General features: G+C 38.9%; 3 protein-coding genes across 3 annotated transcripts in view; 2 read left to right on the top strand and 1 right to left on the bottom strand.

The window, feature by feature from the left end:
• Positions 1-31: 31 nt before the first annotated feature.
• mlf1 (myeloid leukemia factor 1) lies at positions 32-2,584 on the top strand. The gene is made up of 4 exons (XM_023407578.2): positions 32-178; positions 362-521; positions 960-1,098; positions 1,294-2,584. The coding sequence occupies exons 1-4, from the start codon at positions 56-58 to the stop codon at positions 1,358-1,360; spliced, it is 489 nt and encodes a 162-aa protein (XP_023263346.1). The 5' UTR covers positions 32-55; the 3' UTR covers positions 1,361-2,584.
• A 1,256-nt stretch (positions 2,585-3,840) lies between these two features.
• On the bottom strand, positions 3,841-5,561 carry med29 (mediator complex subunit 29). The gene is made up of 4 exons (XM_023407577.2): positions 5,361-5,561; positions 5,125-5,183; positions 4,952-5,036; positions 3,841-4,402 (listed from the first exon to the last, which is right to left on the bottom strand). The coding sequence occupies exons 1-4, from the start codon at positions 5,520-5,522 to the stop codon at positions 4,175-4,177; spliced, it is 534 nt and encodes a 177-aa protein (XP_023263345.1). The 5' UTR covers positions 5,523-5,561; the 3' UTR covers positions 3,841-4,174.
• A 783-nt stretch (positions 5,562-6,344) lies between these two features.
• The window catches only part of LOC111655990 (serine/threonine-protein phosphatase 2A 65 kDa regulatory subunit A beta isoform), a 14,059-nt gene continuing 3,318 nt past the window's right edge, over positions 6,345-17,085 (top strand). The window contains exons 1-11 of the mRNA XM_023407576.2: positions 6,345-6,503; positions 7,175-7,265; positions 7,398-7,498; positions 8,038-8,270; positions 8,448-8,595; positions 8,726-8,881; positions 11,618-11,732; positions 11,883-11,953; positions 13,676-13,810; positions 15,163-15,336; positions 15,524-15,584. Coding sequence (XP_023263344.1) covers positions 6,426-6,503; positions 7,175-7,265; positions 7,398-7,498; positions 8,038-8,270; positions 8,448-8,595; positions 8,726-8,881; positions 11,618-11,732; positions 11,883-11,953; positions 13,676-13,810; positions 15,163-15,336; positions 15,524-15,584 — 1,363 coding nt within the window. The 5' untranslated portion in view covers positions 6,345-6,425. The remainder of the gene's footprint in view (positions 6,504-7,174; positions 7,266-7,397; positions 7,499-8,037; positions 8,271-8,447; positions 8,596-8,725; positions 8,882-11,617; positions 11,733-11,882; positions 11,954-13,675; positions 13,811-15,162; positions 15,337-15,523; positions 15,585-17,085) is intronic.

The raw sequence follows: 17,085 nt of genomic DNA, 5'->3' as shown, positions 1-17,085 counted from the left end.
GTGTGTGTGTGTGTGTGTGTGTGTGTGTGTGTGTGTGTGCGCTTTTCAGGAGAACATGCCCACAGATTCAAACACCCACTCATTCAGCTCCTCATCAGTCATGACATATTCAAAGGTTGGAAATGAACCTCCTAAGGTCTTCCAGGCGACCTCATCAACACGCCGTGCCCCTGGAGGGGTAAGTATGCCGTCAGATGTGTTACTGTATTATAAGACAGTACATTAGAGCATAGTTCAATACACTGAGCTTGTAGAAGTAAATATGTCTGTAGAAGACTTGTTCACTTTGTCCTTCTTGAGTGATAATAACTTTTCTCACAGGTGCTCTGTTCTTCTGAACATAATGATGTTTTATCACCAGATCAAGGAGACCCGGCAAGCAATTAAAGACTCCGAGAGTGGTCTGGAGAAGATGTCAATTGGTCACCACATCCAGGACAGGGGACATGTTGTTGAGAAGAAATATAACAAGAAAACAGGAGAGAAGGAGTTCAACCAGGACTTTGAGAATTTGGATGAATGTACGTTGAAGCGATCGAGTGCTTTGAGTCGTTGCAGCGGCTACGCATGATTGCTCCATAAATGTAGAGGATCCAACCATATTTGTTGCACTACTCAAAAACGTGAATGCATGAAGGAGCAATTTCAGAGATTATTCTGGAAGAAATGTGACATTTCAGTTTCTCATTTTGACAGTCAAATTATGTAGAGATTTCCTATATTTGAAAACCAAGACAACAGTGAAAGACAGTAAATACTGGATTTAGCTTTTCCAATATGTCTAACTAACTCAGTGCAATAGTGTGTGATCAGATCATACATGTTCAGTGCATTCATTAAGTAGACCAGGCAGTTGAACACAGCATTGTTCCACTCTAAGGTCTACTGTCCAGGTATTTCTAGGCCATCAGTCCACAGCCAGAATGTTGCCTAATATGATCCTGATCCTCCACCCGCAGCTGAAGCACAGTCTTTCGACGATGAGTGGCAGCAGGAGGTGTCAAAGTTCCAACCATCTGGCCCCATGTCTCGCCTGGAGGAAGCCCGACCCCGTGCTGTTCGCTGGGCAGCCCTCACCGGTCCTGAGCAGGCCCAAAGGTCAGTATGATATCCTCAGCCCACATGTAGTGTTGAAGACAGGCCAGAATCTGCAGATCAGGATCAAATGACAAACAAGTGGGAGACACTGACAGCAGAGACATACAGTATGAGTGTATTGTTCTCATGTTACGATACTACAATTATTTAAACTTTTGAACTATGATTATTTACTTTGTTTAATATCTTCCACAGAGACGAATCAAAGGGCAGGGCTGAGGGTAAAAGCAACATGAAAGGCTCGGACTCAACAAAGCAGTAAAACCATCTGTTTGTGTGCTTATTAAAGTCTTTTTAAGCATCTTACAGTACACTCTGGTGCTCTGTACCCAGACACACACACACACACACACACACACACACACATACACACACTAGTTTCATTAACAAGATAGATAGAATCAGGAGTTACTGACCCAGATTCTGAAATATTTAAGAGACTATACATTTTACATTACTGCTGCCCTTTTTCCAAAGCATACTGCACAATATGAAAAACAATTTGCTGAGAATTGAGACCCGCTGAAGACAGCTGCCCTATTACAGTGGACATTTATTCTGCTGTTTCAGGGATAAGATTACTCCTCCCATCTCACTGTTAATATTTTGAATCTTAGCACAGCTCACACTTGAGTTTAAAAACATTAAGATCACAAGTCATATGAGGCTGAGCAAGGCAGTAATAAAACTAAAATCCTATGGTATTGCTTGGAGAATGGTTGACAGGAATGTGAAAAATACATAATTTGTAGTGTGTTGGCCGTAGAATATACAAAACCAGTGGTATAATACTTTTACAATATTAATACTTTTTATACACTCATAAGAACATTACAATGAAAGTACAAAGGGTCCTTAAACCCCTCATATCAACCAGGAAACTAAAGGGGTCAGAAGTATTCCTGTGGTTGTAGTGAAGTTGAAACACATAAAAATAATCTCAATGTAAGAATTACATTAATATGTGAGGCCATAGGCAGCACTTATATGATAACATATTAACAGTCAAAAAGAAATTAATTTATATCATTTTGCACCAGGTGAATAGAATTTACTCTATGTAAGGTATTCTGATGATTTCATCTGTTTCTCACATTATGTCATTTTCATCCTGCAACAAGCCACAAAATTAGTGAGTTATTGACTGTTTGAGATCCACTAATGCACTGAGACAATGTCTAAATTGCCTTTTTGTAATTGTATTGTCTGGTACCTGATGTTCTAGATATATGTATTATATCTGCTGTAATCTTTGTAAAAAGAAAAATAATACTCTTCCCTTTTTATATTGTTACTTTGGTTTCTGTTGTTTTTCATCGAATGAACTCTGTGCAGCACGGTACAAACTCTTGACAATGTCTGGATTATTCTCAATAATTCAAGCTTTGTTCTTGTATATTTTTTCAAGGTTTTAAAAAAAAAAAAAAAGTCCTGTGTCAACACAGACTATTGTCTGAAAATAAAAATGTGATAACATGATGATTAATTTGGTGTTTTGTTTTTTTAATCAGTCCCAAAGCTAGTTCACCTTAATATTCGCTAAAGAGGAAGAACAGATCACACAACTCACGTCACAACTTAAAAATGCTGAATAAGTGTTACTTATACTTTTTGTATGTTAGTGTATGCCTTGAAAGGGTTTATGAGTGTGAGCCTGCATTGTGATGAGCCTTTTAGTGTGCCTGTTTGGTAGTGACCCAGGGTAGTATTTTTGGATCTAAGCGCTTGTCAGTAGCTCAGATTGGTCTGAGATGTTACACAGCTGCAAGCCCACCAGGCTCAACACTCACGTGCTTGTGTATCAGACTTCATTAATCCCTTAGCTTCAACATATGATAGGATATCTAGGAGCCTCTGACCAATATATAGCTCAACAAGGATCCAAGTGTAAGCTGTGTCTCATTCAGTCCAGGAATACAGAGCACAGAGGCCAGAGTGTGATTAGTGTTATGTTTCCTTTCTCCTTAGTATGTTTATGTAACATGGAAGATTGAGCCATTCAAAAGACCATCTCAGGGTGTTGAAAATTAACTTATTGGTTAAACTTACCTCTCACTTGTCATTTGACTGGGGGGAGAATGAAATGGGTCATTCATGGGAGAAAAAGGAGGCATTTAAACTTGTAACGAGACTTGTAAGTGTAGGACTCTTTGTAAAGAGACTGCACTATCTCTTAACGACACCTACCCCCTCAAAAGGTTTACTCTGTGTACTCTTTAAATTCCCCTAGGTGTTACCAGGCTACTATTCTGTTGCCTCACTATACCAACGCCACTGCTTCAATAGGAGTTAAATACGATCCTTCTTTTAGAGGATCCTCCAAGGACAAAGAGCTCAGCTATTACTCAATCCATCTGACTGTTTTTATTGAAAAGACACTTTCACTTTCACTATTCTACTGCCTCTCTACATTTTGAGTCAAAGTCTGACATTTTCTTCCCTTTTACCTCTCCTAGTGTTCAATCTTGTTAAACTTCATTGCAGTCAAATAAGATAGAATGGTCAAATTAAAACAATATGGTAATTCACCTGAAAGAAGAAAAAATTATTCTTCACAGCTTAGAACAAAGAAAATTCAGCTACAGATTTTCTTTGATAATTTTCCAATATCTTTTATTGTCAGTAAAGTACCTGTATAAACAACTGATGGAGTTTTGCTCTTATGAATACTCCTCATCAGTTAAAGATGTTATTGATAGAGCAGTCTTCTTTTGTACATCTTGAATAATGAGGAAACATCAATATCTGTAGAAAGGTTTTAATGTTCAATAGAAATAAGCTACAAAAGACCTGTGAACATCGAAGTGGCAAGTACAGCTCTGCTACCACCTGCTGGTCATCTCAGAACATGACTTTTTGTCAGGAATATTTACACAGCACTTACAAAGAAACATAAATTAAAAAAAAAAAAAAAAAAAAAAACTAAATACACAAGATCTTGAGAAATGAAACAGCATCTTGAGCAATGTTGCGCAAAACTGAGATCTGAACATGGGACAGCCTCAAATATGAAATCCATCATCTTTCTCAAAACAGTCATCAGATTCAGAGAAGAGTCGGAGCAGTCAGTGCAGGTCTACATGAGTCCCTGAGGCTGTCCCTTTCCTGCGATCTTCTTGGAACACTCCAGCAAAGCATTGTGGATATCTTTGGCGCAGGAGATCTGAGACTTGATCATACCGAGGTACTGGGCGTAAGACATGGATTCTGTCTGCACTGTGTCTGGCTTGGTGGCTGTTGGGACCAGGTTGGGTGAATGTTTGGCGCTGTCAATGCTCTGAGAAAGGCACTCATACGCCAGCCGCTGCACAGAGGAGAGAAAACATTTAAAATGTGTAGTCCATTTTGAGTGTAGCTGTTGTATGTGATATGTGTGTCACATATATGGGCTACATGTTAAGGTTTTAGTCTGAACAACATTTAGACAACAGACTCAAAAACATTAATATTCTGTTAAAGTACAACTTCACTCATGTTTAGCCTTATCTATTCAGCGTTATGTCAGTTTACATCCACATCTTTGCATTTGTTTCTATCTTACAGAAAGGCTCTATTCATCTATATGTTCACTTTAAGGTTTTTGAATATGCAACAAGCACAAAGACTTAAGGTTAGACTTAGGTTAAATACTGCTTTTAAGTTAGGGCTGGCAGGAACAAGGACACTCCTGTCACCTATTAAATGTAGCAATAAAAGCAAATATCCTAATTTCAGACAATGTTTGGTTATTTGTGAATATGAATGTTTAACCTTCAGTGTTTTCATTTATACTTATGTACAGTGTTTTATAGTATATTACAATTACAATTTCCCTTTGGAATCCATTAAGTACACTATATATCTATGGTCTTACCAAACACAGCTCCAGTTGATCACAAAGGGCATAAAACTCCTCCAGGCTTTTGTCAAAGCGCTGAACAGAGGCGTCGCTGCTTTTGCTAAAACAGAGAAGCAGTCACAGTGAATATCGGAAGCATCCTCTGTAATGGAGCAGTGCTGTAAAGTTGCCCAAACCTGCATACTCACATTCCGTTGTCAATGGCCGTGTTATGGGCTAAATTCAAGGATGCAATCTTCATGACATTCTGAAAAGGAAAAATATGGCAATATGTTCAAAGTACACTATTGCAGATCTTTATTTATTTATGAAACTAAAGTATTTGGACTGTGGAATCCAAAAAAGTCACAACCCAACTTTAGCTATTGTGACCATCTTTTGGGCATTTTCGATTTCAGTTTGTAGCTTGATTCAGCACAGTTACCTGCAGACTCTCCTTCAGCTGTGGAATGAGCATCTTAAATCTATGAACTGGATCGAAGTCTTGCTGTTGACTCAACTGCTGCTGCTGTTGTTGAATGGAAGTGGGCTGTTGTAATCCGGGCTGAGACATCGGCCCGCCGGGTTGTTGTTGCTGAGAAGCCATCTTGACCAGCACCGACGCACACGCCGGAAAAATCGTAAAATATCCGGTTTGGTTTTTTTTTTTTTTCAAAATAAAAGCGTGTCTTGAACATGGATGTATTATAAACTTCAAGCCGTTTTATTTTTATTTTTAGCACGAATTTTATTGTACATGTTAACATGTGTCTCTCTCTCTCTGTATATTTTCTTTTTAAATACAATGTAGCCTTTGTTTTCAGCCCTATTATACCTTACTCTTTATTTTTTCTTAAACCTATATACAGTTTCTATTTTCATTCTCTTTTAGTTTAGATTCTTTGTTTTATAATACGTTTTCCGTGTGTATCATGTACTAAGGTCTACCACTGATTTTCACTGCACACTTATGTGTTGTAAAATTACAATAAAGTTGAGTCAGTTATGCGTCATAAATTATATACGCTGCATAAGATAATATTTTCGATTTGTTATTAATTGCAAATAGTCTAGTCATCTAAGCTAAGCGAAAAATTAAGAAAGCATTTTAGTCACATGAAAACTCGCATTTCTCTATCTCCCTTGAATCAGTATCTTATCTACGTATTTGCTTGCACAGTAAAATTACAAATATTATAAAAAATATCTTATTTCATTTCTGTCATGGGGTGACTTTATTATATCATACACTTTGCCTATTTGTATGTCATTAAACGTTTTGTTTATCTAACTACTTTTGTTTTTCATCAAGTATTTCGTTTGTTTTATTTCATCTTTAATGACGTAGCCTGTTGACCGAGGGTTGTTTATGGACGGGTTTGTCGGTGGTTCCTTGAAGGCAACAACAGCGCGGCATAGAAGGAGGGAGGGCCCTGCAGCCGCTGTTCTCTGGCAGAAACCCCGTAGTGCAGCACAGCAGCGCCATTCGGTAACTGCAACAGTATCCAAAATGGCAGGAGCTGATGGAGACGATTCTCTCTACCCTATCGCCGTTCTTATTGATGAACTGCGAAATGAGGATGTTCAGGTAGTAACAACAGTTTCGGTTTTAATTGCCATTTATATTTTACAGCTAAATAAGATGAATTTTGACATATTACTAAGTGTGATAGCTAACTAGCAAATATGCTAGGTGACGTTCCCGGCCAAGGCCTATCAGGAAATTTCTGCCGGGCGCACCCTGTTTCACCAAACTAGCTGGTTGTTTATCCGCATTTACGACGTTAATGGTCAATCTGGAGTGTCGTTTATTATAATTTTCTTTAAACCGTTGCTTAAATCAGCTGAACTATAAATGTAATAAAATGAATTGGGTAAGACGAGCCAAGCCAACCGGGTCATCGGTTTAGCTCGCTAATAGCTAGCAGTGTGCTAGCTAAGTGGCTAGCATTACAGTTAGCAATCACAACAACAGGGCGTTCAAGGCCGCAGTGGGCAGAGCTCACTGTTGTTAGCTTTTTATTCCTTGCCAATTAATGCAAAACTAGCGTTTCATTTCAGCCACATAGTTTGCATCGCTATTTGAAACGCTGTTTAACTTACGTAAGCTATTAATGACGCGAGCCGTAGCCTAGTTAGTAACAAATACTTTCTGGTAATTTCTATATGGGTTAGCAAAGTGTAATGATGCGTATTAATTGACACTGGATATTAAATGTGCTTTTAACTCAGCTAACGTTGTGTCCATTTTGTGTCTAGTTACGACTGAACAGCATCAAAAAGCTGTCCACAATTGCTCTGGCCCTTGGAGTAGAGAGGACTCGCACTGAACTCCTTCCCTTCCTCACAGGTAATTAAATGAATCACCTTGACCATAAAACAGAAACACCTGATGTCTGACACAATCAGCATGACCTCAGTGTTGCATTTTAAGACCTGCAATTCTTTCAGACGTTTCACAAGTCTTTTTGTCACCTTTTAGACACTATCTATGATGAAGACGAAGTGCTCCTGGCCTTGGCTGAGCAGCTTGGAAATTTCACTATGTTGGTGGGAGGGCCTGAGTATGTCCACTGTCTCCTGGTAAGTTTAGTGGCATCCAAGTTACTGGAGGGTTTATGTACATATATGCTTACTATGGAGATATTTCGCCTTACTTTTAGTCAGATAAAGAAAACTGTAAAAGTCCTGTGAGAAGTCGCCGTTTTCAACAACCATGTTTATTGTAATTGTTGAATGTGTTACTTAATGCAAGGATACAACTTTTGTGTGTGTGTAGTAGCTTAGCTTAAGTTTGTTGGCAGCAGCATAACCTGTGAGGCCAATTGTAAACACGGACAAATGTAATTGTTTTGAAATATAATTATACTACTAGGGTTAGATTAGTAAAGTCTTTCAACCATAAATACGCTATAATGCCCATCTATAGATTACTCAAACCTAAAATATTGTGACATTACTGATGGAAAACGTTAAATATTTGTGTATTGAGTATTGTCCTTTACCTTTTTAAATAAAACTTTTTGAACTATCCAAATCTACATAAACATCATAATTTCTTGTATGTGTGAGTACTTGCAGAACCATTTCCCTCTGTAACCTGGTCTGTTCTTAATACACAGCCTCCACTGGAGAGCCTAGCTACAGTGGAAGAAACGGTAGTCAGAGACAAAGCTGTGGAGTCACTGCGGAAGATCTCTCAGGAGCACTCTCCAGTTGACCTGGAGGTCCATTTTGAGCCTTTGGTCAAGCGGCTGGCCAGTGGTGACTGGTTCACTTCTCGCACATCTGCCTGTGGCCTCTTTAGTGTCTGTTATCCCCGTGTCTCCAGTACTGTCAAGGCTGAGATCCGTCAGTAAGTGGCTTCTTAAAAAAGGGAAACAATTTTAGAGTGCTCTAAATCCTTATTTGAAGTTATGTATGATGACATGTAATTTAATGTAGACATGAGGTAATTGCTTTAGGCTTCTAATCTGGTTTTGTTCTGCAGTCACTTTTTTGTTTGATAAAATGTCTGTGGTTTTATCTCTAGGCATTTTCGCACCTTGTGTTCAGATGACACTCCTATGGTGCGTCGTGCTGCAGCATCTAAACTGGGGGAGTTTGCTAAAGTCCTGGAGCTCGATTATGTAAAAAGTGACATTATTTCCCTCTTCACTGCTCTGGCTTCTGATGAGCAGGTATGAGCACTTGTATTCCTTCCTTTCAACCTAAACTGCTGTTGCACTGTGTGAAATACTGTGTCCTCTTAAGTCCTTGGCATTTAGACCCAGGGATGGGCAAACTGATCCCAATACCTTTTTCCATTAGGACTCGGTCCGGCTGCTTGCAGTGGAGGCTTGTGTCAGCATTGCCACACTGCTGCCTCAGGAGGACCTGGAGACCTTGGTGATGCCAACCCTGCGCCAGGCTGCAGAGGACAAGTCCTGGAGGGTCCGCTACATGGTGGCTGACAAGTTCTCTGAGGTAGGCAGCTGACTTCTTTGCTTCTTGTCTTCCTTTCTTGCTGCCACCGTGGTTAAATGAATAATCGGTAAAAAAAAAAAAAATTAAAGTCCTATTGATTCATTTATCTTGTCCAGTTACTGAGAACTGCTCCAACAATATTGATATCTGCAGATTGCATAAAGGTTTAATGCTAAGATTCATATTCTCCAGCATGCATAGATGCATGCTTCAAGTCAGAGAGGACATTATGTTTGAATATGTGAGCATATTTTACTAACCAGGATGATAAAGGTAAAATACCGCTTAAGGATTCAGTGATAACTCTAACTGTTATTCAGCAAGTACTTCCTGAGTGAGCTTGTGCAAATTTCACCGAAATTTTTTTTGCTTTAATTTAGTTGTGTGTGGTTTTGCTCATGCACGTTCTTTTCAGTAAGATTTTGGCCAATGTGGGTTTTTTTTTTGCTTCCTGATAAGTTTCGTAGGGCAAGAAATACGGTGGCTGTGCATGAGTGGGACAATGAGGAAACTAAACTAACATAACTTGTAATGTCTTTCAGAGCTGTAGAAATGATGTGTATCACATTACACTTGCAGACTCATGCAAATTCAAACATGAATTCGCTGGTGCACATCATACACTAGCTTCCTGTATATACACAATTTTTTACATTGGAGCTATGTCTTGACAAACAGCTGCTGTGCTCTGACTGCACACAGCATCTTGCATGTCTATTGAAGTTCCTGGCTTTGTTCGCTGTGGTAACTCGACAAAAGACACGTGAAGCTTTGACTTATTGGAAATTAGCCTGCTAGCTAAAGAATGATACAGTTTAAAGTAGATTTGAGGTAGTCATTTTTCACCTTTTGACAGAATTTAAGCTTATTGGTTCCCCCTGCTTTATAATCTTTGTTCTATGCTGGTCAAAACGTGTTCCAGACCTCTCAACTGGATCCACAGAGGTGAAATTGTAAATGAAACTCATCTGGCTATGGGTCTGAACATAGTTAGATGGGTATGAACAAAAACATTTCCTAAACAGCCAGTTCTTCCTTAATCTTAGCTAAGATGATGCAGTAAGACCTGCTTGTATTCTCATCCATCCAAAAATTTATAACTTTTGATAACTTTGAGTAGATGAGGATTGAAAGTCCTCTAAATGGTCATCTCTCTGCCTGACAGCACATTATTGAAATTCAGTTAATCTAATCCATTTAACAGAATTTTTTTCCCCAAAGCATGTCATTTTCTTAATATGTTGTTGGAATGTGTTCAGGGCTTAAAGTATTCTGGCACCGTGCCGGATCTCCAGCTCCGCTGTGAGAGGGAAAAAATGAAAAGTCAATACACTTGGGAATTTGTTGTGGATGTGGTTTATCATGTTCGAGGTAATAACGTTCACCTACCAATGGTACGAGAGGAACGCAACTCTCGCTCTCAACCTAACCAGACACTGAATCTAACCAACTTTACTAGCCCATCAGAAGCAGAGCGCGGTGGGTCTTGGCAACACTGGCAGTGTAGGATTTAGCGGCTTGAAGGAGCTGGGCGCTTGTTTCTGCACGGTGGGCTCGAGGAAGCGACTATATGCCACCAGCGGTAAAAAGTGCTCTCTCGTCATGAATTGGACCTTGGTCATAAAGCTGCTGTCCACGCACTCCAACATACAACTACGCTACAGAGAGCGACAGTTACTGTCGATACTCAGTCTTCAATGACTGACCATGTCTGCTATCAAAAAATACGTGTGTGCACATTCATTGCTGAACATGATCTGTCTTCACAATTTCTATGTTTACAACCCAAAAAGAATGATAGTGACCTTCTTGATTTCACTTTAAGCACTTCAATGTTACTGTATTTTTTTTTTTAATCTTCAATATTTATTTATTTCCCATAATCTTTTTTTCAGAAGGAAACACGTAAGCGTTGCTATAGTATTGCAGTAGTGTTTACAGTTGTCTTTTACATTACACATACTTTTATAGAGAAGGGTTAGGGTTAGCACAAATTGTGTAGTGCAAATCTTTTTTCTAAATTATAATTACCTAGAAGTTTTTCAAAGTTGCTCCTACTTTAGAGCTGTTGCACTGTTACTGTTGACATAACATAAACTAAAATTCAACAAACTAAGTCAAATGACTAGGTTGTAAAACCATCTCACCGTTATTTTTATCTCAATTATCAGCAATTAAAAAGCAACTCAACTCAATAAAAGCTCGAAGCAGAAAATGCAGTGCATAACATTGCAGGAAATAAGACCAGATGTCACAACAGCAATATGATTTATAAGACAGCCAGAAAATAGAGTTTAGTGAAGTTACCCAATATACTGGGAAATCATGGCATTTGTATGTCATGTGAAATTTTAAATAGATACAAGATCTCTCTGGGGGTGAACAAAGATAGAGTCTGTGAGCCAAAGATTCTGGGCTGATTTCTGTAGTCCTGTCTTTCTTTGAAGGGCTTACATAAGGGTGGCATAGCCTTAACCCCCCCCCCTCAAACACACACACACCTCTGTCACAAATGTTGAGTATTTTTTGTTCTTTTAACATGAACTAAAATTCAACAAACTAAGACAAATGACTAGGTATAAAAATGAACATTTCAGTTGTAATGGTGGTTACATCACCTGTCTTTCATTACCCCCTTTTTATTTTGAGCTAAAATCCATAATGTCTCTTTGTTTTGATATTTTCCCCACATGGTTGACTGGATATTGAGACGCCTTACTTTCTCTCTGAATGTAGCTCCAGAAAGCAGTGGGGCCAGAGATCACCAAGAACGATCTGGTACCGGCCTTCCAGAATCTTCTGAAGGACTGTGAAGCTGAGGTCCGCGCTGCTGCAGCCAACAAAGTCAAAGGTCGGTACACGAGTATGCATCGATTAATCAAAGTCTCGATGTCTGAAAAAGGAAGTGAATTGCATGTGGTTAAATTGAGAAACTTGTTTCAGCTTTTTGTCCAGTCTGTTCAATATTTTCTTGACAATGTACTCTTCTTCTTTTTGTTAGAATTCTGTGAGAATCTCCCAGAGGATAATCGAGAGCAAATCATCATGACTCACATTCTGCCCTGCGTCAAGGTAAAATAAACTTTCCTATCTGCCACACTGACATTTCTGCTGTGCTTCACTTCTCGGTTGAACAAAGAACATTTTGATTTGCTGAGAGTTACTAAGCATGGAAAAGAACTTGAGGCCTATCTTTTTATAGTCTTCCCCAAAGCATTGAAGCAGACATGTGGTGTTGTGACATCCGCTGTAATGAAAACTTTTTTCTTTTTTTCTTTTTTTTGCAGCCTGGGTCTTTTGTATTGCTGGCCATTAAAACCCAGTTATCAATATCTAACATGTGGTAATGAGTCAGAAAGAACAAGCGTTAGAAGTGGTGAAATTTTTTTTTTTTTAACTCGGCATTATGTGAATGACTCATGAAACTGAAAGTTTGTCTACAAATGTCTATTATACAATTGTCAGTTGCATAAAGAAATGATGTGCTCTTGACCTGAAGTATAGCACTGGGAAGCTGCTCTGTAAATGTTGAATACACTTTTACAAAGCAGTTTTAATACATTTTCAAATTAGCCATAGTTTTTATTTTCTGTGATAAAACTAGTTTATAAGCTGTATAGTGCTTGTCCTACTAGACTCTGACATTTTTTCCCAGATACTCCACAGATCTCAGTAATTGGTTAGAAAATGTTTGAACTGGCCAAAACTATGAAAATAAGAATTTGAACTAAATTGTAGACAAAAATCAACAACAAGATGTTGGATGAAACAGTTGATTGGTGATATTTTCAAGTATAGAAATATTTCCACTTCTGTATAATGATGACCTCTTCGTTTGCATTTGATCAGAGTAAACCATAAAACCCATAAAAAGGAGAAATAGTCTGACTACAGCCTGTACAGATAGTAGAATTTTAGATATCCAAAGATGACCACTAACATAACCCCAACCATAAATGGCTATTAAGAGGGTTTGTTTTGTGGGGTGTTTGCAAAATACAAACAGTAAGATACTGTGTCCATGTGCCAGTGTTGCTCAGATTTTGAACAGCAGGTGGCACTGTTGTTGTTTATTCAACAATAAGTTCAGTGGAAGCGCTGCTGATGAGAAGATTTTATATCATTGCCAGTTGATTATTTTTAATTCCCTAACGGTCATGGCAGTACAGATTCCTGGCTATATAGACTATTAGTTACAAGAGGTACAGATCAGTGTCACATGGCGTCATTGTGCTTATCCTGTCAACAGTCGAGCAAAGCTATACAGGTAGTAACAAACCGACATACAACCGTAGAAAGCTGTAAATAGATATGATGGTAACTTAAAAAATAAACATAACTTGTGATAACATAGCTTAGAAGCTACTACAGAGTACTAATGGATGTGTATTTTACAGCAAAACTGAAATTGATTTCTTTAGTTCTACAATGACTTGATGATTCAGAATTTCTACTAAAAGCTTCCATGTAATATTGGCTTGATCAGTTGTGCTTGAACATGACAGGGTAATAGGCATTTTCACTGTCCTTTTGTATATTGTGCCATTTCTGTTTCTGTCTACATTATATTTGAAGTTATTCCACCTACAGTAGTTAACTGCAATGACTGTTTGTCTGCACTAGTATTAAGTCCACTTTGCTGTGTATTTACACACACAGTCAATTATAGCCTCTCTCTCTGTAGTGTGTTGTGAATATGACCCAAAGCAGTAGTCCTGAAGTTTATTTACATATTTTCTGTCTTATTTGTTTTTACTGATCTCTCTGTCTCCTGTGTGTCCCGTCCCTGACCAGGAACTTGTTTCAGACACCAACCAGCATGTGAAGTCAGCCCTGGCCTCAGTCATTATGGGCCTTTCGACCATCCTGGGCAAGGACAACACAATAGAGCACTTACTGCCTCTCTTCCTGGCTCAGCTCAAGGACGAGGTAAAGGAAATGCAGACTTGTAATCATGGCCCTCAATTTCTCTTTCATATTTCACACAGCTGGCTTTGGAAATCCTCAAGCCAGCACTTGGTTTGATATCATTCACAACAAAAGTTTCCTGTGAAGTGCCTGAGTTTGACGAACTTCCTTGGCCTTTAGTGATCAGCATGTCAGACGGTGTAAAGCCACTTAGCTGCAGCCACCAGATGTACCTGGATGCCACCTGGCTGGGTGGGAGGATGATTCATGCAGTTTGCAACCAAACTGAGACCTTACAATTAGACGACTGAATAGCTGTGTCTAGAGGGAAGCATAATGAAAAGCTGGACTCAGTCTAACCATATAAGTTATTGCTTGGTGTGTATTGATTATATGTACAGTAGTAAATGTAGGTATTCACTGGTTAAAGTATGTTGAGCAAGACTGTGGTTCCAGCTGGTCATGTAGTATTTAGTTTTATAATGAAATGGAACACATACTTTAATCAGTCTGACTGCTTTGCCTTTCATTTATTTTCCATATTGTCAGTATTAAACATCCTTTTGAAATGATTTGCTCCTGGAGCTGTTACTCGTTAAGTTACAAAGGGCTGGGTTTTAGCTGATGAATGTCCTTGTACATTCTTGCTCTAACTTAACACATTCATCTAGAACAACAATAACCCAGTCACATCTCAATGAGCACATTTCCATGACATTAATTTGCCCATTGAGACCAGACATGAGTTTGGCAGGATAGACACAAAGGTATATAAATGTTTTGAAAAGCTTAAGGCTGTCAGTTCTTCCACTGCTTTCCATAGTCCTATTTAAAGATGGCCCCATTCCCTCACAGCACAAAATGCAAGACCAAAAGTGTCTAATTAGATTACAGTCCAAACTGACAGTTTTGACTTGCAGATTTCAATAATTCAAGGTGCATCTATGTAAGGACAGCTTTTTAAAGGGAACAGGATGGAGAATGTTCTGCAGACGTGTCATTCACTCGAGCTGAATTATTTCAAATTGTCAACGTCCCCTTTTCAGCTGCTACTCTTAAAAAAGCCAGTGTGTCAAATTGTGCTGTTTAGAACTTCTGGTTTTTGCAGTATGTGTGTGAAAAGTTTTGTTTCACTGTTTCTGTTGCTAATATTCTGTCCAATTTTAAAAACGAGATCTCCATCTAAATGTCTTAGATACAAACCTCGGTTACATTATTCTAGATAAAGCTACCTGGAAGTCTATTTTGTTTAGGGTGGCTTGGCCAAAGCCCAGAAATATATCAGGTTTATGAGATAAAGGTTTTGTTTAATATTGGATGATGAAGGCTGCTGCCATAAGCTTAACTTGTACATCTTAATTTTTCTGTCACAGTGCCCTGAGGTGCGTCTCAACATCATCTCCAACCTAGACTGTGTGAATGAAGTGATTGGCATCCGTCAGCTCTCCCAGTCACTGCTGCCGGCCATTGTGGAGCTGGCTGAGGATGCAAAGTGGAGGGTCCGTCTTGCCATCATAGAGTACATGCCCCTGTTGGCAGGGCAGCTGGTGAGTCATGGAGTCTAGGAAGATGGCTGAAACCCATATAAAATATGCTTTAAAGGTCTTTCTAATTAGTACATTGCATAGACCCAGAAATCTTAGTAATATGTAGACAAACAGACTTTATCAGACCTGATTTGACTGTAGACATTCAGGAAATGGCTCTAATTATGCTGTGTCTTTGTTTCTTCAGGGAGTGGAATTCTTTGACGAGAAGCTCAACACTCTTTGTATGGCCTGGCTTATTGACCATGGTAAGGCACTCATTAAATCTTTCCAAAAAGTTATGTCCTACATGATCAAATTTCATGCCTCAAAACAAATATTTATAAGAAGATGCTTACATTAGCAGCTTTTTTGGTCACATATTTTTATTTTATAAATACAGATTTTGTCCCAAATATTGTCTTATCTTCTAGTTTTATGTATGTTCTTATAACACCATAACCTCCCAAAAACCACGAAAGTCCCTCTTTCCTACATTTTCCAGTTGGACAAATTATATTCACTTTGGCTCTTGGAGCCCTGCAGCAGCCTGTAACACCTTAATGATGCACAACCCCTTTTTTGAAGGACCTCACATAAGACTCCTGCTCTGTTTCCTCATTTTCCATTACGCACATAAGCAATGTTTCATTAGAGCATCACAGCTCTTACTCACCTGAGCCTGGACAGTCAACAGATGGGTCTCCGCTTACCACTCTGATACTGTATTATTACCAGAACAAAGAGAGCCTAGGGTGGAAGGGAAGAGATTGATCAGCAAAAAGGGTGGGGGTAGGGGTGCACAAATAATCGAAATATAACTGAAACTCCAAAATGGCCGCTGCGAAAAATCTCAGGAGCTGCAATTTATTTTAAGAGGTAAAATGTGTCACAACATTGTTGTGCATTGTTAGCACAATAAGTGTTGTGCTACAGAGATTCCCCAGCCTACAAATCATATTCTCCAGTTGTAAAGGAACAAGTTTGTATGGTACAGGACCCAACAAATATCATATCATTTAAAAAGAAAAAAAAAATTCTTCAGTGAAAATAAAATGACCAATCCAAATGAAATTGCAATCACAATAGCTGCCTAAATAATCGTAATATGATTTTTTTTGCATATCACCTCTAGGTGGGGTTGACAACCTCCTCTAATTCCATATACAGTATACTGTAGCTATAAGTCGGGAAGGAGCAATGTCTTAAGACAACTATATCCTGCAGTACAGTGGATTTGACAAGTTGTCATCAGAATTTGTGTCACTGGAGTCTGAAATTGTCACAGTGGGGTAGTCAAGCGACTCTGTTTCACTCTTTCATACTTTCTGAATGTATCGCTGAACCTGCTTAGTTTAACCTTGTTCTTGAAGGCAGCACCCAGCAATTCATGCAGTGTATTTATACTGGAGTTAATGGTGTTAAAAATCACACTTGTGTCTCCGTGGTTGAGTTATATCTGAGCAGGTTTGCTCTGTGCTCTTCTCTCTTCCCAGTACTGTTTTGTGAGGCAGTCACCCATATTCAAATTCTGGAAGAGCTGTGTAACCATCGAACACACCCTGCTCCATTTTATAATCTCAGACATTGTCTTTTGCATAAATTTTTCACTCAGAGTATATAGTGTTCTCTTCACATCGAGTTTTCCAATTAGAGAGACACATTCGCTATTGAGGACAAAAGGCCAGCTGGGTTACATCATTGGAATGCTGCTGGTGCGAGTTTCTGTATGTACGTGTGTGTGTGTGTGTGTGGGGGGGGGGGGTTGAG

The sequence above is a fragment of the Seriola lalandi genome, unplaced genomic scaffold (assembly GCF_002814215.2).
Source record: "Seriola lalandi dorsalis isolate HSWRI2012SDOR001 ecotype SW California unplaced genomic scaffold, Sedor1 jcf7180002054338, whole genome shotgun sequence".
NCBI lineage: Eukaryota > Metazoa > Chordata > Actinopteri > Carangiformes > Carangidae > Seriola > Seriola lalandi.
The sequence above is the reverse complement of the archived record's forward strand: the minus strand, read 5'-3'. Positions and strand labels throughout refer to the sequence as shown.